This window comes from Odocoileus virginianus, chromosome 34 (assembly GCF_023699985.2).
Source record: "Odocoileus virginianus isolate 20LAN1187 ecotype Illinois chromosome 34, Ovbor_1.2, whole genome shotgun sequence".
NCBI classification, from domain to species: Eukaryota; Metazoa; Chordata; class Mammalia; order Artiodactyla; family Cervidae; genus Odocoileus; species Odocoileus virginianus.
In genome coordinates this window covers 1,321,202-1,345,475 of record NC_069707.1, presented here as the reverse complement: position 1 = coordinate 1,345,475, position 24,274 = coordinate 1,321,202, and the positions used below count along the sequence as shown (strand labels likewise).

Below are 24,274 nucleotides of genomic sequence, written 5' to 3'. Positions count from 1 at the left end.
TGGCGGGGGCGGCCCCGGGGGCAGCTTCTCCACGGTGGACACAGACTCAGCTGGCCTGCAGTCCTGGGAAGATGGGCCCTTCCTGGGGCTCAGCCCAGCCCTCCATAACTTGTGCCAGGCTTCCGAGACGAGCGTCAAGGGTGAGCAGGCTCTGGTGCCCAGCTCGGATGGAGCAGGTGAGTGGGTACTGCCTTTCTCACCGAGACCTGGTCCCCACAGCGCGTCTTGGTGGCTGCGTTTCCTGACGCCTGTGTCTGGAGCTGGGTGGGGGCTGTCCAGTCCTTCCCTTTTCTGCTAGTTTATGGGGTCCCGGGGTAACCTCCCAAGGAACAGGAGGAACCTCGTGTTTTCTATCCAGCCATCACACTGGATATCTCACTGTGAATGTGTGGAAGTCTGTGTCAGTGAGCCAGGAGGCCTGATAAAGATATTTGACCCTTAAATCTGACTTGTTTGACTTTCCACTCGAGGTTGGAAGCACAGGAGCTGGTGTCACTCTGAGATCATAAGAAACTCAGATGCAGAGGAAGAGCCTGCGGGGCGGACAAGGGTGGGCGCAGACGGGGCGGGCCCTGGGCTGCGGCCACGGGCCAGACGGTCTGCGCCCCCGGGGGGCCTGCCCTCCCACGCCCGGCCCAGCGTCCCTGGGCTGATCCTCACCGTAGCTCTCAGACGTGGCCCCCACGTGGCACGCAGCCTGGCCATGTGCCCTGGGGGAGGTCCTTGGGTCCTGGAGTCTTGTCCGTGGCCTGAGGGGGTACCAGCCGACGTCTGCTGTCCAGGAAGCAGAGTCTGCTTTTCACCACAGTCAAGCCCGGTGGCTTTTCGGAGCCTCGGCCTCCTGGCTCCCTGGACGTGGAGGACACCCCACTCTTCCCGCCAGGTCTGGCCTCCCCTCGGGGACCCTGGCGCCCTGAGAGGTGCCCGCCTGCAGCCGCCCGCCCGTGAGCCCCTGCAGCTCAGCCACCCACGCGCTGCCTCCGCTGGGCGTCTCCAGGGGCCTGACCGCCGCTCTGCCCTGTGTCTCCCCGCAGACGTGTCCAGGTGCGTGGCCGAGAGGAAGTACACCCAGGAGCAGGCCCGCCGGGAGCTGCAGCAGGTGTTCATCCCGGAGTGCAACGATGACGGCACCTACAGCCAGGTGGGGCCTCCCCGGGGACGGCTCCTCCCTTCCCCTCAGAGCGGTGGCTCCCTCCTCGGAGCAGGCGCTCCTGTCCTGGGGAGCGGATGGGGTCTCACCAGCAGCTCATGGCAGAGATCCCAGCCCCAGTGTGATGTCGTTTCTGGAGGGGCACACGCCAGATCACAGGTCAGGGTCACATGTACTGTCTGCCTTTCCTGGGGTCACCAGGAACAGGTCATATTATCATTGTCATTTTGTATTAAAGGAAATGAATTCCTGAGATGCCCTGCTGACTGACGTATTAGCTTCTGATAGGAAAAAAAGCAAACAAGATAGGATCTGCCATGAGCCAGCCAACAGTACAGGCTTCCCTGGTTTCTCAGCTGGTAAAGAATCAGCCCACAGTGCGGGAGACTTGGGTTCCATCCCTGGGTTGGGAAGATCCCCTGGAGAAGGGAAAGGCTACCCACTCCAGTGCTCTGGCCTGGAGAATTCCATGAACTGTACAGTCCATGGGGTCGCAGAGAGTCAGGCACGACTGAGCGACTTTCACTCTAGATTTCTTCCAATAATACGAATTCTGTGCATTTTTTACAGCGATCACTTGACCTTTGGAAGTCTCAGGAAGGAGAGGGAGAGACAGAGAGAGCTTGGAGCTGCGGGTGGAGCCCAGTCAGGCTGGCTCGGGGGAGGGACAGAGCATCTCACTGGCAGCCAGACATGTCTCCTGTCCCCAGCTCCACCCCGGGCCGATGGGCAGGCTGGGAGCAGGCGTCCTGGCTGCTCAGGGCCTTGGACCCCCTCTCGTAAGATGAGGGCCAGTGGGGGCTCAGACACCGAGCAGCCACGGGCCGGCAGCAGCAGCGTCCGGGACAAACACCCCCGACTCCTTTCCTCCCTGAGATCGGGTCCAGGGCACCACGGGGCCCCTTGCCAGGTGCCCAGACGCAGCCCTCAGGAAGCCCCGGGCGCCCCCGCGGGCACTGACCGCCCCGTCTGTCCTTCCCCCCCAGGTCCAGTGCCACAGCTACACGGGGTACTGCTGGTGCGTGACGCCCAATGGGAGGCCTGTCAGCGGCACCGCCGTGGCCCACAAGACGCCCCGCTGTCCCGGTAGGTCTCACGCCCCGTACGCGGGGAGCCTGCCACTGACGCTGCTGGCCGTGTGCTGGCGGTCTTATTAATGTCTGCTCAGAACCGCAAAGGAAGTCAGCTTAGGTGGGATTATGGGGAATATCGGGATACATTTGCGTCACTGGACAAAGCCCAAATTATTATGAGGCCTTTGTTTTCAAGAAAGCTTAAACGAATGGAAGATCTGGTTCTGAACCACCATAGGTTACAGAAATTCGGGACTCGTAATTTTTAGGAGTGGCCGCTAGGACTGTGGTCAACAGCAGAAATGACCAAATGTTTTCGTTGGCTGAAAGAAGCGAGCGTTTCTGGGTTTGTATGTATATGATTGCAAAGAAAAAGCAGATCATTCTTCACAGATCCCTTTCCAGATGGTTTGTTTGTGTTATTTTATTACTCATAAGTGGACTTGATGTACCGAAGGTAATAACACTGGTGGGAGAATAATCTATAAAAGGGCCTGTTTTCCATTAATATTTTACCAAAATGTTATAAATGATTCAGATCATTTTTATTTGAAAATGGTCTGCAGCTTGAGTTTTGATTAATTGGTGACGGAGACCTGTCAGACCATTTCCCAAGACATTTCATGATCTATGTGTCGCAACTACACTGATTAAATTTACTAAGGAAAAACACATGTTATGTAACAATACAAAACATCTTCCTGAATTTTTACAGACAATATTTAGGCATTTGTACGTAGAGTTTACTTTCAGGCCTCTTTTCTGTTTGAAGAGCAGGCATCTTATAATTAGAAATTCTGCCCACGGTTCAGACGTTTATACCAGGAGCCAAGTCACTGGTCAGAACTCATAACTGCTCCACCATGATGACACACATAATTAGCAGTAACACAAAACCTAATATTTCAAGTGACTGGTCATCACTTAAAAGCCAGAGGGTGTGCATAATGTGGAATTAAAATATATTTATTTTTAAAACTGTTTTGTCATCCAATACCTAAAAATTGCTGAAAATATGTTTTTAGTGAGCTAACATTTGCACCTAATAATTCTTTTACAAACTCATGGAGTAAATGAAAGAGAAAAAAAATCAGCGTAATGAGTTGGCCTCTGTGTCCCTCAGTCTGAAAGATGCTTGCAAATGCTTATTTCATTTCCACCAGGTACCAGCATTTTGAGTCGCATTGAGCCTTATTTTATGAAGGAGAAAGCAGAAGACTTACCTGTTTCTGTGATGTTACTGACACCTTTTGAAAAATTAAGTAGTGTCTGAAAGCACTTTCTTAGAAAACCATGAGCAAAGTTGGCCGGGTTTCTTATGATTTCCCTGTAATACTTCATTTCTAGAATCAAAACACCCTACTGTTCACTCACATTGATTTTTCCAACCAGGTAGCAGCCACATTTTACTGTGTAGAAATGTTCCATTTTTTTCACTGTCCATGTGGATTTTTTGGTTCAAGGGATGAGTATGGAAGTAAGATTCTTCCATTTTGCTTCGAATCTGGTGTTTATTGCATGGAAAATGCCTCGGGGGCAGGGAGGGGGTGTCTCTGAGGACGCGTGTGGTGTGGGTGGGGCAGGCTCCTTGGAGACCTGGTTCCTCCTTGTAGGAGCACCTTCCTTTTCACTTTTGTGGCTTGGTTTTACAGCTTGGCCAGAGTTATGAAAAAATTCTATTAATCCCCAGCTGTATGCATGCTTTTATTCTGCAGAAACGTGGGCAGGGGAAGCAGGTGCCTGTGCTCAGAACACGTGTGGAGACCGTGCAGGGGAGTTTTGGGAGCTCGGATTGCGCACACACACACACACACAGTTTATGATGGGCTTTTGCATGATGTAGCAGGGCTTCTTCCCAACTGTTGATGCCTCCTCACCAATCACATGGAAGAATGTGGTGATGGGCATCACTTAGCTGAGACTGATACCATGCATGCCCGCTGGTCGGGCTCCATCCGCACACCCCGGGAGTATCCTCGTTCTTCCCCGGCTGACACCGGCTCTGGTTGGCATGCCTGGTGCACTCTGTAGGGGGAAGATGTCATTTCTGTCCAGTTTATTATAATCAGGTAAACGCCAGCATTCAACAGTGGGCAGCGTTCACCAAGCGTTTGCTGGGCCAGGCGCCCACCTCTGCTCAGAGATCTGCTGACACCCCTGTTGGGGGCCTGGGAGCTTCTATGCAGAAGCAGCAGGCACTCAGGGAGGGGATGGCTCACCGTCCAGGAGAACGAGGCCGGGGGGAGACGTCTATAGGAGGTGGTGGAAAAGCGGGGCGTGTTGGCCGGCACAGGAAAGGGGCAGAACGGTTTCTCTCCCAGTGCTTATCAGCAAGGAGATCCAACCAGTCCCTCCTAAAGGAAATCAACCCCGAATAGTCATTGGAAGGACTGATGCTGAAGCTGAAGCTCCGGTACTTAAAGCTTTGGCCAACTGATGTGAAGAGTTGACTCACTGGAAAAGATGCTGATGCTGGGAAAGACTGAAGGCAGGAGGAGAAGGAGACGACAGAGGATGAGATGGTTGGATGGCATCACCGACTCAATGGGCATGAGTTTGAGCAAGCTCCAGGAGATGGTGATAGACAGGGAAGCCTGGCATGCTGCGGTTTATGGGGTCGTGAAGAGTCGGACGGGCTTCCCTGGTGGCTCAGATGGGAAAGAATCTGCCTGCAGTTCAGGTTTGGTCCCTGGGTCAGGAAGATCCCATGGAGAAGGAAATGACAACCCAGTCCAGTATTCCTGCCTGGAGAAGCCCATGGACAGAGGAGCCTGGTGGGCTACATCCGTGGGGTCTCAGAGCATCGGACACGACTGAGCGGCTGAACAATAACCGCCTGTCCCGCACCATGTTTGCTCCTGAGTTGGGCGGGGAACATGAGGAGGTGGAAGGCCTTCCCTTCCGGGCCAGCAGCCGGTGACCCTGAGAGGCATTCAGGACCGAAGGCTGCTGTTTCAGCTGCGTCCAGACGCACCCCCAGCCTCGCCTGGCCTGACAGCAGGGGGTCCCGCTTGAGGCTTGGAGATGGTTCCCCCAGCCCTGCTGGTTAGGGCTGGGGGGCGTCGCTTGCTCCAGGGATGCTCAGAAAGGTCACGGCCACCCCAGGGAGCCCACCGAGTCTTCCTCCATCCTTGGTGCTGCTGTGGGGCTGGGTCTCTGGGTCTCCCCGCGGGCACAGCTGACCTGTAGTTACTCTGTAGGAGTTTTCTCTGGTTCTTCCTTCTGAAGGTTTGAAGATGCACATTGCTGGGGGCAGGAGATGAGCTTAAAAACAAAGGGCTTCTTTCCGAGGGAGGATGTTTGTAGCTTGCTCCTTCTCGATTATTTGGAAATAGCTTCGGGGGTTTTAATCTCATCTTCCTCTGTAACAGCGCACCCGGGCCAAGAGCTTACTGCTGGCAGGAGTACAAAGCAGCTAAATACGCTGGAAGGTGAGCCTGCACGTAGGAGCTCTTCATGTTACAATAGCCAAAGGATCTCCCCGTGTAGCTCAGCTTGAGCTGTGTGTTTGAAGTAAGCCACCTCGGGTTGTGGGAGAGACGAGAAACCCCCATGACGGGGCTGGCGAGTCTGCCTTCACCACTGCCCACCCCTCTTTAAGCTGAGTCAGTTGTAGGGACAGTGGCTCCTGGGAAGTGGAAATCTTGTTCAATAGGCCATGGCCCCGAGGAATGTTTGAGGAGTTTTTCCTTCAAGTGTAGGGTTTTAATGATGGAAAGCTGCCTGTGAATTTGCCCTGCTCACATGCATGCTGACCGCTGCTTCTCAGACCGGCTTTTGGGAAAAATGTGGCTTTTGGAAGACCCGTTCATACCTGACAGAGAACCTTGGAGTAGATTGAATAGCTTTTCTATATATTATTTACATGAATTGCACTACAGTCTTTGGGCTTTCCCGTCAAGCCTAAAGTTTTGGCCTCTACCTGTAATGGTAGAACTGCATGTTTATATGAATATCTTTTTGATTTCTGAAAGTTTTCACTTTATAAAGAGAAGCTGGGTTGTTGTTGTTTTTTTTTTTTTTCATGAATGAATTTCCCTGGCACTAAATTAAGGGCCCTGCGTAGCTAAGGAACTTGAAAGAAACATCCAGAACAATTGAATTCCCCAATATTGAAATCAACAACACAGCTGTGCTTCTGAAGAGTCTCTTCTCGAGAATTCAAGTGCGCATTAAGCTGCTTGCTGAACGGAAAAGGTTACAGATCAGAGAGAACATTTCTCTTCCCTCAAAATGGCTTTTTCTTCAGGCTTAACAATTCTCTTCCTGAAAAATGATAGTTGTCAAAATAAAATATTCCAATAGCTATTGGCAAGGAAATGTGAAAACAAACATCCGTAATAAGAAGTAGAAAACGGACGGGAGCCCGGGGGTGGGGCGAGCTTTGCTGCCAGCCTCAGTGTACATTTCACTAATGAAGCCACATTTCAGAGAAAAATATACATTATTTTACCTTCTAACACCTACTGTCATGATGATTTTTGAAGTATTAGGAAATTAACCTCTGAGATGAGAAGAAAAATAGCAATTTGATATAGACAACATGAGCTACGCAAAATTTCCGATAAAAGTTCCAGATTGTGGAAATTTCAGAACACTGAAAAAATTTTTTAAAAATTAAGTCAAGCATTCAAGGGAAAGAGCACAGTGCGTGGCTATTGTGCCAAAGAAGACTGAGGAGCCTGTTTGAGAGTCAGCGTGAGGACCTCTGGCTGAGAGTCTGCCTCGGGGCAACGCGTCGGCCAGGCTGGGCCTGCTGCTGGTTCTGGGGGTGTCCATCTGTCTTTTCCTTTCCAGTTGAGGCTGCTTGTGCCTTATTTATCTACCTGATGGGCAACATTTTGGTATTATTTTTCCTCTCTGGAAAAATGTACTTACTGGTGTCTAATGGTTGGTTTGTCTAATAATCTGCTCTATTATTGTACTGAATATTTCAGTATACACTTAATTTGGTGGTTCATCTATCATCACATCTTTCGTTACATTAAGAGTTCTCTATAAGCTGTCCTCTTCACACTTAGGCCATAAATGGATTTTTCTTATATTTTTTTAATACTTAGGAAAACTTTATAAGTTAAACTAAAAGTCTTTTGGAACTCACTGGTCCCAGGCTCTATAACTCTATACAAAGAACAGTGGGTTATCTCTTCCAGAGGTATACCATATCTCTGAATTTAAAAAATGTATGTATTTTCCTGTTTTTTCTCTTTTTTTACACAATCAGTACTTTTTTAAAAACAGCACCTTTTAAATATCAATGGTCAAATGTTGGAAAGATTTATGAAACTATTGACCATGAATGACCTTTTTGCAGGAATGATACTAATGTTTGTTTTCCCTGGCCAGTGAAGCATGTAACATTCAGACATTAAAGTGGACCCTGATGGAAGGTAAATCAGAAATAATCTCTAATTTTTTTTTAACTGTGATTTCCGTATTTCCTCTCTTACCATCTTGAGAAGGGCTCTCAGATGGTGGACGTCAGGGCACTCAGCTCAGAGCTGAGCTCAGCGTCCCTTTTATCTGACGCTGTCTCACCAGGAATCCCAGCTATTCAAAGGCAGCATCACCAGGCAAGAGGGAAGACCCGAGATGGGGGGGCCCAGCCCACAGCCTCTCCCCTTTGGGATGGGCCAGGCCTCCCTCCCTCCCCAGCTTCTCAGAGGCTCACTGTGGGGAAACGGCCAACTTCGTTTGCATTCTGCATCCACAGAAGTGTAAAAACAGGACCACAGGAGACGTTGTGGTAGGTCGAGGGAGCCGCTGGGTCTTGACAGACAAGACCCAGACAAGTTATGGAAGCAGGAAGAATCCATTAATAACAATACTGTTAATACCAACAACTGCAGGGCGCCCAGGCCAAGCCCTTTCCCTTAGAGCTCTGGAACCCAAGTTTCCGTCCACAAAGAGCTGGATAACAGAATTTCTGATCCAGGGGGTCTGGAGGGGAGTCCGAAGTCCTGCCTTCTTGACCAGTTTCCAGGTGAGGACACTGGTCTCCTGGGCAGTGGGGCGCCTGCCCGAGAGCCCAACCTTGCCGTGACCCGTCCCCAGCTCTGGGTGAGGGATGTAGGGCCTGGCTCGGCTCTCCTCAAGGAGGCATGACCGGTCCACTGGGCCCTGTCGTGGTCCCACCACCAGGACGTGACCTGCGCTGAGCAGGAGGGTTGCTCCGAGTCCCTCAGGCGTCTGGGAGGAAAGGTGCACTTCAGGCCAGCAGGTGATGCTGAGAAGGTGGGGGTGGCTGCAGGGGCTCCCCACGGCAGTGGGCAGAACTCACCCGGGGACACCGGGTCTCAGAGGGATGCCCGTGACCCCTGGCGCGGGGCCGGTGGGTGGTCTGTAGTGTCCTGGCCCAAGAGCCCCTGCGCTGGCCCCAGAGAGGCACGCACCTCTGACCCAGGCTGGCATGCGGGGGTGAGCTCCGCAGGACATTCCGTCCCCGGGGACGCCCACTTCAGGGCTGGCAGGGGGAGGAGGGCCCTGACGCCCACTCCAGTTCACCCTGCCTTTGCTGCCCTCTAGGCCAGGCTGCTCACCCACTGCCGGGCTAGGTCCACCTGCTCGGAGCCCTTCCCCTGCCTCTGGCCTTGGAGGGTGACCCCAGGTGACCCCGGGTCACAGCTGGGTCCCTGGAGTCTGTCCTCAAGGGTTTAGACTCTGGAGAGCAGGCCTTTGTATCAGGGGCTCTAGGGAGTGAAACTCTGGCTTCTGGGCAACTTCTGCCAAGGGGGAAAGCTGGTGAGGATGCGAGTGGACATTGAAGGCATCTGAAAAGTGGGGTGGGGGGTCATGGGACAGTGTCTCCCCTTACTTGGCTGGCGGGGTCCAGTCAGGCAAGGCCAGGGCAGCCCTCAGCCCTGGGGCTGCACTGACGCGGTCTTGCAGGCAGCTGGAAGGCTCCCTGGTGCTCAGGTTTCCCGGCTCCTCCGCTGCTGTGACCCAAGCCTTCGCTGAGCTGCACGCCCATCTGCTCTGGGAGGTCACTGGGGGGACGGAGCCACCGTGACGTGTCAGACATCACCCTGGTGGTTGTCACTGTGCATGCTGGTCTGGCTGCATGATGGCCCCCAGCACCCCACAGAAGGCCTGCAGGAGGCGGGGTGCTTTCCAGGCACTCTGACTCTGACGCCGCCTCGGTGTCCGGCGCCCGCTCCTCCCCTGCGTGCTCCTGCCTCTGTGCGCCAGGCCCTGCGCCCGTCCGCAGCTGGGAGTGGGCGAGCGGGCCTGGGGTCAAACAGAGCTGTCAGAGCGCCCAAAGGTGTATGACCCTTCAGGCTGGGCTCAGGCTGTCCCCACGCTGGTGTCTGAGAGGCCGTGGTGCGGAGAGTCGCCTGCCTGCCGTGTCCTCGCAGACAGAGGATGCGTAGAAGGACACGGACGTGGCAGAGACGCTTCTGGGCACCGGCTGTGCCCTGGGACCCTCTCCTCCTGGGCACATGGTACGTGCCTCTCTGTCCTGTCTGCCTCGTGCCTTCCTCCTTCCCTTTTTCTCCAGGAGGTCCGCCCCCACTGCCCAGACCACGTCAGCTCCTCCGTGGACTAAACTACGGGCACGGCCCCCAGCTCTGCCTTTACTGGTCAGTGACCTTGGGCTGTTAGGCCATTCTTGGGGTCTCAGCGTCCTTATCTAATGGGCCTAACGGGGGTACCCACTTCAGGGTTGCTGTTGGCATTAGAGGACTTAGTGTGTGTGAAGTTCGTAGAATGATGACCTGCACACAACAGGAGCTGTGCAGACATCCACCATGTACACAGTGGTCCTGTGAGTAATTTCTAATGCCTTTCCCTCCAAAGGAAATGGGACTTTTTGTGCGGTATCTGCTGAGCATGTTGAATGAGCCAATGAATGAAAGTGGCCACAGAGAGGCCAGTTCTCACGGGTATCCTGCCAGTGGCAGCACATTTTGGCCACTCACTCTGAGCGGACACAGGGCTGCTCTTTGCTGTGAGTGGCTGTCACCCTCTTGATGCAGGATGTCCACACGTGGAGAGAGAGGCTTTGGGAGGAAAAACAGCACACGGACACCCGAGTGTCTGGGATATCTTAAGGGAGCGCTCACGGATCCCTCTGCTGTGTGTTGGCCTCTCTGCGGGCTTCTGGCTGCCTGAGAGGCAGGTCATCCCCACGCTGCCCTTTCAGAGATGAGGAGGCTCAGCATCGGGCAGGCGGGCACACCTGCCGGGCACAGAGCTGGTGGGAGGCGAGGTCCGTCCGTCTCCCACACGCTTCCTGCTTCCCGCACGCCCTGCCTCCCTCTCTCCCATGATCATTCTCGTCACCTGCATGGAGTCCTGCCCGGAAAGTATGAGGACGGCAGCCAGACAGTGCCTGGGACAAGCCAGGAGTTCCCACTCTGGAGGAAGGGCCTAGAAGGACGGTGAGACCGTGCTTAGGTGAAGAGCTTCATGGACCTCTGCTCCCAAGAGTCCAGGGTCGGCAGTCCCAGCGGGAAGAGAAGCGCTCGTCCAGAAGGGAAGGGAAGGGGAGCTGAGCCTCTCGGCTCTCCTAGTCCCCCTCCCCTCCCCTCCCCTCCCCACATTCCTTCCTCCCTTTCTCTTCCTCTTTCTTTCCTTCTTTTGCTCATTCTCTCATTTTTCTTCCTTTCTTTTTCTTTCCTCCTTCCTCCCTTCCTTGCTCCCCGCTTTCTTCCTCTCTCCCTCTCTCTGGCTGCGGCAGAGCCACGTGACGATGTGACTCTGCTCCTGAGATTCCAGAAAGGGATAAATCCTGCCGCTTGTTTAACTCCGCTCTGAAGGACCATCAATCGCCGGCTAAACAAGTGCCCGCCTGCAGTGCGCTGACCTCATTAAACCCTCTCACAGCTCCTCCGGCCGCACACATCACAGACCCTCCTCCCTTAGTCATTTCCAAAGTGCATTTAGTGCTTGTGAAAGGAGCTGTCTTAGACCACCAACTCTCTCAGCAAGCGCAGCACCTCCTCGGGCTGTTTTGGCAGCATGCTGGCGTTGCTGAGCGTAGCTGGATTTGAACCAAGGGCTCGGGGACTACAGGCTCATTATTCTTTTCCTGAACCATCGACGGCTCCTCACATTGTGTTTCTGTGGTTTTCTCCACCAGAAATGCATACAGTAATTGCTAAAAAAGCCACCCTTTTAAAATAGCGTTTAAATGGGATGAGATGTCACAAATGGAAGGAATTCAAAGACGTCCTTTGAAATAGGAATCTGAGGGGCAGAGGCTTCCTCTCTGCAGGCTCAGCCAACCAGCCGTGGTCTGCGGAGCTGCTCGCTGCCGTCCACACTCGTGCTTCTAGGCCCCTTTGCTGCACTTCCATCCTGGAATGTCACCTGCAGATCCTTCAGCAAATTCTTCCCTCCAGAAAAACGTAGTGGAAGAAAAGATTGGCTTTGTGGCTCTGGGTTCCTGGATTCCACTTTGCATCGCAGCTTTGCCATGAGGAGCGCGGTGTTCAGCTGGCCCCGGGTCCTGGAGGACAGGGTACCGGGGAGCCAGGGCAGGGAGGGCGGGGAGGTCTTTCTCTCCAGAGGCAGCTGGACGGGAAATCAGTGCCCCACTGGCCTCACCCCCCAATCCTGTGCAACAAAATATTTGGAGTGGACTATCAAGGGACCCTTGGTGCTGTGTTAAAATTATTTCCACCTCTTAAGAACAAGGTAGAATTAACTTCATGTGGATTTAAGTGAACACTGGTTGAATCTGGAGGGGCGGCTGATGAGAAAGCCATGAGACTGGTTGGTTCAAAGAGAGACAGGACGCCTGAGGGAGGGGATCTATACTTTCTAAATATTGCCTTCAGACCTCAGCCACCCATCACATTATGAACCAGCGGCTTGGAGACTTCAGGCCCTAGATTACAAAAATATTATCTTAATTCAATTATTATTTGGGATGTTTGAATTTAGCTCAGAATAGTCAAACCTACATAGTTGTATCCAGAAATATTATCGAAATATTGTCATTTCTCAGTCAGCACACAAAAACAATTTTTGAGTCACGGACTGCAGAAACACATGATAAAAACAAATGGATGACTAAGAAACTTAAGCCTGTTAACGAATCTGGATTTGTAGAGAGAGGGTGCGAAGGGAGAACCGGGCAAAGCGGGATCCTGGAAGCTCTGAGCGGCCCCACAGGGAGCCCGCTTTGTGTCTCTGGGGATTCTCACCAGAGAGAAAGCCCTGTGGTTTGCCCCCGGAAAGCAGGTGATGTTTCACTGTGTGGTACCTGCCACCACTGGGAAGTTGTGCAAGTAGATGGGCCAGGAAGATCCTACTCCTTTTCATCTATCAACCAGGCTGCATTTCCAAGGGCCTGTGGTCCAGGCGTTCCGGAGGAGCAGGCTGGATGGGAGGGGGCCGTGGCTCCTGCAGACCCACTCAGGCCACATCAGAGTTCGCTGGGGAGTCTTGCTGCTTCCTGCAAACTTGCTGACTACGCCCGGCGGAGAGTGTGGGGGCCGGCCCCGCAGTGCCTCTTCCGTCAGTGTTTGGGGAGGGTGAGCCGTGCCCTGAGTTATGCGCTGTCTGTCAGGACCTCTGCCCACAGCCAACTGCTCATGGATTTCCCACTATAGAACTGTCATGCTTCCAAGACCAATGTCCTAAAGTTTATATCTTTAGTATAAATGCGGATCTGCATGTCAAATTCCAAATTGAAAAAACGAACAATGAATTTCAAGTTTTACTCCATGAGATGTTTTATCTGCATAGTCTAGCCTCTCATACGACTAGGGTAATTCTGAATGACTCCTGGGGGGAATGTTCTGAAGTGGATGGGTAGATAAACTCCAGATGAATGTGGGACAGAACTTCTTTCTTCCTAGGAGTAGGTGTAATGACGATGAGGTGAAAATCTTGCTGCCGTAACAGTGTCCATTGAAGAAGATAGGACAGCATCCCTATTCATAACATGAACCTTTTGGGGCAACATGCTGTTATAAGTTACTGAGTTTAACGTTCTATTTCCTGTTCTCCCCTTATGAAAAAATGGTTCCTCAGTTTTCCATAAGTCAGAATTCAGCTAAAGCTAGGGTTTTTATCGATCTTTAGTTGCAGAACTTCTTACTGCCTTTTAAAAGTTTTTTAAAAATCTAATTCACTCTATTACCCCCACATGATGTATGTTAAAAAGGTTCTTATGATATTTTTCAGGTGAAGAAGCTGCTGTATTTCATACCTAGAGGGTCTCACATGCATCATGAGCCAGGCAGCCACAGAAGGATGAGCTAATATCATTTCCTAGTTTTGGGCTGTGGTTTCAGATGACAGAGTCACCCAGGGGGTGACGGGGTAGCTTGTATACATTAATTAGAAAGCGACAAAGCCCTGCAAATTAATCAAAATGGAATAAAATCTGCGTTAACAGTTAGTGGTGACCATCTGAAAGCCAAGAATAATTTCACCCCCTATTGTCCCCTTTTAGGTTCCATAAATGAAAAAGTTCCCCAGAGGGAAGGCACAGGAAAAACAGGTAACTATCTTAAAATGAACTTCCTTGGTGTTTTTTGACAGCGAATCCGATCTATGCCTTAAAAGAGCCTCTCAAGTTAAAACGTCAGCGTATATCAGTGACAGTGATATATGAGAGCTGAAGCAATCTGTTAATTATTATTTATTCAACAAATGTTTATTCAGCCCTTATGATTGCTGGGACCTTGCAGGTGCCGGGCACGTGGCCCGCTGGGTGACCCACTTGTGTCCACGTCAGGCCTTCTCGGGGCTTGTGTTGGGACTACTTGAGGATGGAGTTAGCATCATCTCGGGTCCACACCTGGGCAGGGGACTCCGGGGCTGGCGCGAGGCTCTAGCATAGCAGTTGAGGGGGGCACTGATCGGGACATGTCCGCTGCTCCTCGTAAGAAAGAAGGGGCTTTTTCCAGCTATGACAGTCACCTCTTCTGGGATCAGTGCCCAGGAGAACCAGATGGAATAGCGAGCGTTTCCTTTGGAAATCACCTTGCAGGTCCATCTCTGCTGGCCACGGCCTTTGCCCTTTCCTCAGCTGGCATGGGCTTCCCTGGGGGCTCAGCTGGTGAAGAATCCGCCCGCAGTGCAGGAGACCTGGGTTCCATCCCTGGGTCGGGAAGGTCCCCTGGAGGAGGGAAAGGCCCCGCACTCCAGTATTCTGGCCTGGAGAGTTCCATGGAATACAGTCTGTGGGGTTGCAAAGAGTAGGACACGACTGAGCGACTTTCACTTTCACTTTTCAGCTGTTACCTGTTAGTCCCAGTGACACATTTTCTGTTTTCATCTGATATCAATCTGTGAATTCAGAATTTATTTTTAAGATGAAAGAAAAATAATGTATTATCATCTTGGGGCTACCACTTCCCAGGCTAGTGGTAAAGAACCTGCCTGCCAATTCAGGAGACGTAAGAGATGTGGGTTCAGTCCCTGAAGAGGGAAGATCCTCTGGAGGAGGCCATGGCAACCCCCTCCAGGATTCTTGCCTAGGAAATCCCATGGGCAGAAAAGCCTGGAGGGCTGCAGTCCATGGACCGCAAAGAGTTGGACACGATTGAAATGCCTTAGCACACATGCTCCCATCTCAGGCACTTAGGGAGAGGGTTTCTGTTTAGGAAGCAAGGAGTTGTGATTGCACAGTGTTGGGGATTGAGTCTCTGAGATGCTGGGGCACATGCTGCTGTATCTTAGAGAAGGGGAAGTGTAAATGTTCATGGTTAGAAACAATAATCAAATACTGAAAGAATGACAGAGAGAAATACAATTTCAGGGGCTCCCTCGACCTGGTGATACAGGTCGATTCCACTGTGGGTGTATTTTTTTAATCCCTCGGGAATTGGCCTGTGGGCTCAGAAACAGATTTAACACATTGCTTCTACTGAAGCCCCTTGATCTATAGATACGTCTGTCAGGGGAAATACCAAAAACAAGGAGCAGAGCTGGTTTACCAGAGAAGTGGGATATGTGGCAGGCTGTCCTGGAGGCACAGTGAAGGGCACTGGGCTGTCCGTGGCCTTACATCATTGTCTGAAGCTGAGCCCAGTCGGTGCGGAGGCTCCTCACACCGGGACAGGCTCTCGGGGGGGGGGGGGCCTGAGCAGGATGCTGGGTGCCGAGGGTCAAGCTGCAGCAGGCTGAGGGCTGAGCAGGGATGTGGGGCCTCTGCTGTTGGCATTAGGGGTGGGGGGTGGAAGGCAGCCATCCTTGTCCCTCAAGGACAAGCCCTTCTCGCCTTGATTCTCAGCTGAGAACTCAGACTGGTCCGGACCCAGGGGTTAGGGCTGCTGGCCCCTAAGGGGTGACCTGCTCAGGCCTCAGCTAAAATGTACAGCTTTAACTGTGTCCTTGATGGATGTTAATTGTGGCCTTGATGGACATTCACTGTCCTTGATGGCTGTCATTCCAGAGGACCTTCAGTATGCAAAGACATTTTCTCACTTATGTTCTGTTAAGACTCTCAAATATGTTAAATATGTTTTAAATATGTTCCCCATTTTATTCTTGAAAGAAGATTACAGAATATTTAGTAGCAAAATACTCTGAGTTTATTGCTGCTATCATTATTAGACTTGGATATTTCAAATCAAGCTACATCTAGTCAGTATTTTGACAGATGGTGAGATTTTTTCTCACGACATTGTTTAAGATTTCTTAAAATACTCTCTTTTGGTTTTCCCCTGGAAAGAACTTATGGGAAACCTGTTTCCCTCTTTGGGTTGCTGGGGTCCTGATGAGTCACAGTCCACTAGATCAGCCACATGGCCGCCCCTCCTGTTACCGCTCAACGAATTGTGATCCTGAAGTTATTAAAAAACAAAATCACACCAGTAGACAAGCCTGGGGGAAAACACCAGGATGGTTCTCAGGAGCCCCCCGCAATGTGCACTGTTAGGGTGTTGCTGACTGGGGGCTCCTTCTCCGGGGGCTTCTAGGGGCTTGGTTACCAAAGCACCCAAAGGGTACTTTTCAACTAATTCAATGAAGACTGTGTCCTTGGGATAAGGTCCTCAGCAAATGGTACAGAGTTTGCTGACTCATGCCCCTCCCCCTGAACTCAGGCGCTTCCCCCTGTCCCACGACGCCATCCCTTACCCGACCCCCAGCCCCACTTTGCAGGAGGCCTGGGTCTGCTGAGAGACCCGCAGGGCACCATCCACGTGCTGATCTCTGGCCCAGCCTTCCATTCAGAAACCCAGGGCAGAGCAGGGGTCAGGCCCCCCCCAGACCCCCCATTGCTGCCGCCCGCCCCTCGCCCACTCAGGGGGCTCCCATCCCACCCGTTGTCTCCCCCACCCCGCGGGGTTGTTTGGTGCCGCGCGTGTCTGTTCTTTTGCGTCTACGGGTGCCGCGTGCTGGGTTGTGGTTTGGTGGATCGTGGGGTGTATGCTATCCGGAGGGTCCAGCCTCTATGCACACTTACTTCACTTACTCTCATAATTGTAGTCTCCTTGCAAATCTTTTCCGTTCTGAATTCAGATGATGCCTCAGCTCCAGCGCTGGAGACTCAGCCTCAAGGAGACGAGGAAGGTGAGTGCCCATGGGGAGCCGGGTGGGGTGCTGTGGGCCTGGGGGCGCGTCGCGGCCTTGTGCTCAGACTCGCCTGGGACGGGCTGGGTTTGCCTCTTCCAGGTTTATTTTCGAGGCCTCGTGTCCCTGCTGAGGGCCTCCACGAGTGCCGTGGGACTTTCACACAGCACATGCAGAGGCGAAATCTCTGAGCTGACATTTTGTCACCTGGATAACATGAAGGATGTATTTCCAAAGCTGCAAAAACATATGCGGTTTCCCTGCTTATCCTGCACATCATGTGATTGTCACACATATGGTGCCTGAGACCAGCCTTGTAAAGTGGCAAAGATGCGTCTCAGGCTCATTAAGTTTGCATCATGGGAACGACGGCTTTCCCACTCCTGGCCTTGAACGCACTGTTGTAGCTGTTTGCCTCTGTGTTACCCATTCTCGGGGCAAAAGGGATCAGGCCTGAAGGCCAAGTGTAAGGAGCGTACATAATACATAAATCGGAGCTCAGAAGTGCTTTGCAAATAGCAACAGTGATAGTCATGATAACTGACTTCTGTCTGGCACTGGATGCCACGCGCTCTATCACCAGGGCTCACCAAGCCCTTGTGGCCCCATCTCACAGATGACAGTCGTCTGAGATCACAGGGCCCGCAGGTGACGAGGGTGCCTCTGGCCAGCTGGGGGGCCTCAGCGTGGTTCTCGGGCGAGTGGTATCCAGACCACACTGTAAATGCTAAAATCACTCAAATGCAAGTTGCATCTGTTACTGTCACTACCACAGGTTTGTTCCCAGATGTTGTAGGCAAAATTGTGTTTTACATGCAATTCGTATGTAAAGATTCGTATTGAATCTCGGGCTTCACTGGTGGCTGAACAGTAATGAATCTGCCGGCAGTGCAGGAGACGAGGGGTTCAATCCCTGGGTCAGGAAGATCCCCTGGAGAAGGGATTGGCAACCTACACAAGTGTTCTTGCCTGGAGAATCCCATGGACGGAGGAGCCTGGCGGGCTACGTCCATGGAGTCGCAGAGTCAGACATGACCTAGTGGCTAGAACAGCACCGCACGTTGCATCCCTCACCTGAGTGAAGACCTTGTGTGTTACCCAAGCATCGATCTTCACCACACAAGGGTGTGTTTTTGTACTTTGGGGCTTTTTGCTAAAACCTCTTTCTTTCTAGTGGAAACTGTATGGACTCACATAGCTTTTGTTTGAACTTTTGGATGAAGAAAGAAAGAAAAGACATTTGCTAAAGCTTTTCAGAATGCACATTTTCATTTCCCTTTGTTTCATGCACATAAATATTTTGCATTTTTAAAATGTATAATGTGTATTTACTGATCATACTTACTTTTTTGGGCGTTTAGGTTGCCTGCTGAAATCTTTGAGAGACTTTGTATTTTCATGATGAATTAAAATAACTATTGTTTTATTTTGGTTCAATAGATGTTGCATCACGGTATCCCACACTTTGGACTGAACAAGTTAGAAGTCGACAGAACAAAACCAATAAGAATTCAGGTAAAAGGGGGACCTATAGGACTGAGTTAACAGACGCAGAAAGGGGCCTTGTTTTCTGGAAGTTACCTGCAGAGCACATATTCTTCTCTGCTCACCAATGAGTCCTGCAAACAATGCTGTGGTTTGCCCATCAGAATATAGTTCAAATTTGGGTGTTTTATTAAATTTGCTAAGTTGTAGAACATATTATAGAATTTTTAAGTTTTTTTCTCAGAAATTAATGCATTTTCCTATTGCATAAAGACATTAACCTGTACATTTCTCTTACAAACTTTAGAAAATGAGTTAGTTTTGTACAATCTTGTCACTCTATTTCCAAAGGTTATATAGTTTGGTTTGCTTCTGTGCATATAGATCAGTGCATGGGAAACTAATTCAAACATTGAAAGCTTCAGATTTACTGGTGGATCTTGAAATCCTCTCTGGGAGAATTAGTGTGACCGTACTTAATTTGAGAAACAAATGTAAAAGTGTCATTTGAAATGTACATTAAAAAAAAACAGTTTTAATTGTCAGTGGGAAGCTGTTTGGGGTTTGACAGAGTTAGTTCCATTTAAGTTCATAGAACAAGTGCATTTGGGTTTCACCCATCACCTACTGCTACCAGATTTTCAAGCTTATGTGACCTGTCAATCATGATTAACTAGTAAAAACACTGCAGACGTTCAGTATTTAGTGGGACTGAAAAGAATGTTTCAGGAAATTCTAGTTTACATAAGTTATCTTACACTATAATTTGATTTAAATCAGCCTAAATGTATAGAACACAAAACAATGACATTGATTTATAGCCACAGGGCATGAAATTATGGGATTATATCTGTGTTTAATATCCCAGTGTCCAGGAACGTGTTCTCAATGAGGGTCTGAATAAAGTCAGCCCTAGGTGGTATTTTAAGATGTTAAATATGTATTTACTTTATTAAGTTTAGTGATGAAATGGCAAACAGTCATAGGTTTTATGTAATGACCACCATTGTCATTGAGATTTCAGTGTCAGGAGAGTTTCATTTGTGTTTAACTTAAAAGATAATTCTACTGAAAATCTTCTTTGGTAGAAGGGGACACATTTACTTAACAAATAATTTGTGACTCTTTGTTATTCCATGTTTTTAAAAATTTGTGTTGCTTCTCTGTACTGTTTTCATTCATTTATAGAAGAAGCCAAACAGAAAATGCTTTGCTTTTTTCTCCAATGTTTCCTACATCAGTTGAAAGTACTGTTTCTGCTCCCAGAGTTAGAACTAAAATGACAGAATAATACCTGTGTTACCAAACACAGGAGCACAACCACGCAGAGTGAGGGCTGCCCTGAGGATGTGGTCACTGGTTTGGGGCATAAAGTGAGAGTCGTTTTGGGGAGGGACCTTTTTACAGAGGAAGCAAAGTACTCCGAGCCTACGGAAATTTGCTCATGTAGGCCTCAGTAAATGTTTATTCATGTGTTCCATGGCCACTTTGATGTTATCATCGCTTTTTTATCTAAAACTAAGTGAATCAAGGGGTCTCCCATGTGGCTCAGCGGTAAAGAATCCACCTGCCAATGCGGGAGAGCCGGGTTCAATCCCTGGGTGGAGAAGATCCCCTGGAGAAGGGAATGGCTACCCACTCCTGTATTCTTGCCTGGAAAATCCCGTGGACAGAGGAGTCTGGTGGGCTACAGTCCATGGGGTCGCAGAGTCGGACACGACTTAGCGATTAAAGAACAAGTGAATCAAAAAATAAACAAATGCATTAATAACTGAAAAATTGATTTAGTCTAAGTAACATACAGTTTCTCTGCTGAACTTTTAGTAATTGAAATTCAATATAAGCATGAATGAAATATTCCTCTGTTGGTTCGTTTTGCAGGAAAAGTATCACTTTCATTTTTCAACCCAATGTACATGAGTGAGTCAAACCTAAAATTGCGTTTTACTTGGGAATGCATTACTCAATTTCTTTCTGTTAATATATATAATTGGGAGTGTCCATATATTTCTTTATGCTCTTGAATCACCTTCTCATATTCAATTTTATCATTCTACTTACAGAAGTTACAAAGATTGATTACAAAGTGTTACCAAATAAGAGATATTGTGACATATTGTTTAATTATTTAAAATGAACTTATGTCTCTATGTATTAAGCCCACACTCCTTCCCTGTGGTACATTAACTGCTTCCTGGATTTCTGCCTGATTTCCCTTTAACCCGTCTAGAATATTAAAGCGCAGTGCACTGCTTGGTCGGTTGGCCCGGTAGTGATAATGACAGAGGCGCTACCATCTCTTGGGCTCACCATGGGCACGCACCTCTCATGCGTGGCTGCGCCTGCGTCCTGCTCAGCGGGCAAGAGCCAGCGGGGCCGCTGCGGGCCCTGCCTCGGTCCTCAGAGGAGGACATGGTCACACGCAAGGCAGCGGGTGCTTGCAGAGCCCCTGAGCGCAGGACCCGAGGGCCGTCCGGCCTGCCCCAGCCTGCCTTCGCCGCTGTACTGCGGGGGCAGGACGCCTCCCGCTCCCACGGGGACTGGCCCTGGTCACGGTGCACCTGTGCGGCCCTGGAGCCCTGAGTTCAAAGCCGTCGTCACACGAGGGCCCGGCTCAGAGAAGGCTGGGCTGGGAGGGACACAGGGGTCTCCTCCGGGGCCTGCTGATGCTCCGGTCCCCCTGCCTCCCCGCTTCTCATCTCCTTGCTCTTTGCCTCTGAGACCGTTCTTCCCGGCCTCGTCCTCAGCCTGCGCTGCCTCACCTGCACTCATTCCCTGTCCTGCTCCTGGGGCTGTGCTCTCTGCTGTTCAAACATTCTCAGCCCTCGGTCACCCCTGGGTCTTCTCGGACCCCAGCGCTGGGCGCGCAGACCTCCTCACCCCTGCCCCTAGCACGCGCCTACCTGCACGCGTCCACCCGCCCCATCCGCTCAAGTCTATCTGCCCGCCCGCATGAGTCTACCCGCCCCCCGCACGTGTCTACCCCCCACCCATAAGTGTCCACCCGCCCCCCCGCATGTGTTCACCTGCCCCCCCACACACATGTTCACCTGCCCCCCCCACGTGTCCACCTGCCCCCCCACACGTGTCCACCCGCCCCCCCCGCATGTGTTCACCTGCCCCCCCACACACATGTTCACCTGCCCCCCCCCACGTGTTCACCTGCCCCCCCACACGTGTCCACCCGCCCCCTCTGTACGCAGCTGACACCCTCCCTCTGGGCGCATGCTCAGCATCACTCCTGTCTGCTCCTGGCTGTTGCGCTGTGTAGACCTGCCCTTGTGACCGGGTCCCCCACAGCCTGAGTTGAGGCCGCCCCCAGATCCCCAGCGCAGGGTGGGGGCGGCGGGGCCCCTCCCTCAGCCCGGCAGAGAGGGGAGGCGGCCCCCTGACCAGGCGTGGCCCCTTCTAGATGAACGGGGGTCCCTGCAGCCCGCTTCCTCTGCTCGCTACCGCCCAGCCACGTCAGCGTCCCGCCCAGAAGGTCCCCGCGTCTAGCCTGATGGTTCCCTGCCTGTCCAATGGGCCCCGGCGCCCCAGTCTCTTGGCCAAGCCCATTGTTGCTGGGAAGGCATTTTGTGGATAAGAGTCACATTCAGATGAATGGCTTTGAGTCAAGGAGCTTCCCCTTCCCCCTCGAAGGGCTCACCCAGCAGGCCCCCCAGGATGGCCTGTGGGGGCGGCAAGTGGGGGCAGACTCTGTTTATCTTTTCCATCAGGAAGGAGCCAAGGCTGCTCTGTCTTCTCCTTATTTACTTCACATGAATAATTCACAGCACAGCGGGCCTGGCCCCCTGTGTGGACCCTGCGGTGCTGCAGGCGAGCGGGGCTCTGTAGGTCACAGGGCCCCCGGCCCCCGGGGCACCATGCAGGGCGGGGCCGCCCCAGGGTCTGCCTGCCCTGCGAGAGGAGGTGCTCCTGACGTTGCTTCCCATCCAGCCCCACGTCTCCCTGCCTCCCATCCAGGCCCTCGTCTCCCTGCTTCCCATCCAGCCCCACGTCTCCCTGCCTCCTATCCAGCCCCACGTCTCCCTGCCTCCCATCCAGCCCCACGTCTCCCTGCCTCCCATCCAGCCCCACGTCTCCCTGCCTCCTATCCAGCCCCTCGTCTCCCTGCCTCGCATCCAGGCCCACGTCTCCCTGCCTCCCATCCAGCCCCACGTCTCCCTGCCTCCTATCCAGGCCCTCGTCTCCCTGCCTCCTATCCAGGCCCACATCTCCCTGCCTCCCATCCAGCCCCTCGTCTCCCTGCCTCCCATCCAGCCCCACGTCTCCCTGCCTCCCATCCAGCCCCACGTCTCCCTGCCTCCCATCCAGCCCCACGTCTCCCTGCCTCCCATCCAGCCCCTCGTCTCCCTGCCTCCCATCCAGCCCCTCGTCTCCCTGCCTCCCATCCAGCCCCTCGTCTCCCTGCCTCCCATCCAGCCCCACGTCTCCCTGCCTCCCATCCAGCCCCTCGTCTCCCTGCCTCCCATCCAGCCCCTCGTCTCCCTGCCTCCTATCCAGGCCCTCGTCTCCCTGCCTCCTATCCAGGCCCTTGTCTCCGACAGCTGCCTGGAAACAGGAGTTCTAAGGGCCGGGGCGGGCTCTGCCCTGAGCGCGCTGTGTGCCAGGGCTCCCAGGAGCATCTGTTGGCACTGGGACCCGTCATCTATTCACTTTAGCAGTCAGTCTGTGGTTTGGGGGTCTTCCCAGGTGGCTCAGGGTAGGGAACACGCCTGCCAATGCAGGGGATGCAAGAGACCTGGGTCAGGAAGATCCCCTGGAGGAGGACACAGCAGCCCACTCCAGTGTTCTTGCCTGGAGGGGACAGAGGAGCCTGGTGGGCTAGAGCCAGTGGGACGCAGAGTTGGACACAGAGAGCTGAGCTCGCGTGCATGCACGCTGCGGCTCGGGAAGGTCGAGCTGCTCCCCCACCTCGCTCAGGCCACGGCCACTGACACGATCTCGGTGCCCCCGCGGGGCCCAGCCTGGCCAGGGGTGCCAGTGTCCACTCCCAGCGGCTTAGAGTGGGTGATGCTTCCCGCAGGGCAGAGAGTGCCAGTGTGGGGCGGCGGGCGTTTGGCTTCATTATTTATTGCAATGCCCAGGTTGGCGGAGGGAGCGTGTCTGCTTTCTCTCTCTGCCCGCGGCTCTTCCGAACACGAGCCTGAGCCGAGGAGCTGCCCCCAGACCTCCGGAGGTGGCACCCTGAGCCCCAGGGTGCTGTGTTGGCCGCAGGCACGGCAGGACACACGCAGGCTGCGGGGCGCTCTGATAAAGAAGCCGCGGGCTTCTCATTTGTGGTCTTTGTAAGTTTTGCATGTGAGCTGGAGCAAAACTAGAGGCCCCAGTTTTTGCCATCTCTGAAACCTTCCTCCCACTTGGAAAAAAAATATTTCTCCCTTCCTAAACCATTAAAAACAGCTCTGTTTTCCATCCAAGAGAGGTTATGTATCTCAAGATGTTCCACAGTTTTATGGGACCCCCTCCGTGGAAACATTTTTCTGTTTTATTCAGGGTTGATAATTTTTGTTTTATTGCGCATATTAAAATTATGGCCAAAAGATGATTATCTTTTGATTCTGCTTTAAATCATGGTAAATTGCATTCCCTGGGGGAAAAGAACACCAATTATATTTCTCTTCCTTTGTAAGTTTTAAAACATTATTTCCTCATTTCCATTTCTACCCCATTCTTCAAGCATGACCTTATAAAACATCAAGATGCCAACTACATTCTTAAGTTATAAAGTGTTGGTCATTTGAAGATATTAAGATACTAAAATAAATCAAGTAGCTCCTTTTAAAGGTGAAGTCTAAAAGTGTATTACTTACAAGTATTATTAATAAGTAAGCTACTAAAATGCACATGAAGATTTATCCAAGTTTCCTAACTATAAAGGGGAATTTTAACTCCAATCACATTTAATTCTTACATGTCAGTATTGAAACACTGGTTAAATAATCAGGTTGCAAGATTTCAACATAAGTACAGAAAACATTAATGAAAGTGTGCAAATGGTTTCTCAGCAGCTGAAAACACATACCAGCCTGTGTCCTCTCACTGTGTGAAAAAGGGGGGGGCATTCGGCTTATTTATTCTCTCTGTA

General features: G+C 51.7%; 1 protein-coding gene across 2 annotated transcripts in view; it reads left to right on the top strand.

Annotated features, from left to right (window-relative positions):
* The window catches only part of SMOC2 (SPARC related modular calcium binding 2), a 154,203-nt gene that overhangs the window by 55,695 nt on the left and 74,234 nt on the right, over nt 1-24,274 (top strand). Inside the window, exons 3-7 of one of the 2 annotated variants that reach the window (XM_070461328.1) lie at nt 1,035-1,141; nt 2,137-2,236; nt 13,631-13,678; nt 16,648-16,698; nt 18,139-18,213. In XM_070461328.1, the coding sequence (XP_070317429.1) occupies nt 1,035-1,141; nt 2,137-2,236; nt 13,631-13,678; nt 16,648-16,698; nt 18,139-18,213 (381 nt within the window). Of the gene's footprint in view, nt 1-1,034; nt 1,142-2,136; nt 2,237-13,630; nt 13,679-16,614; nt 16,699-18,138; nt 18,214-24,274 lie in introns of both variants that reach the window. The other variant, XM_070461327.1, reaches the window with a different exon arrangement.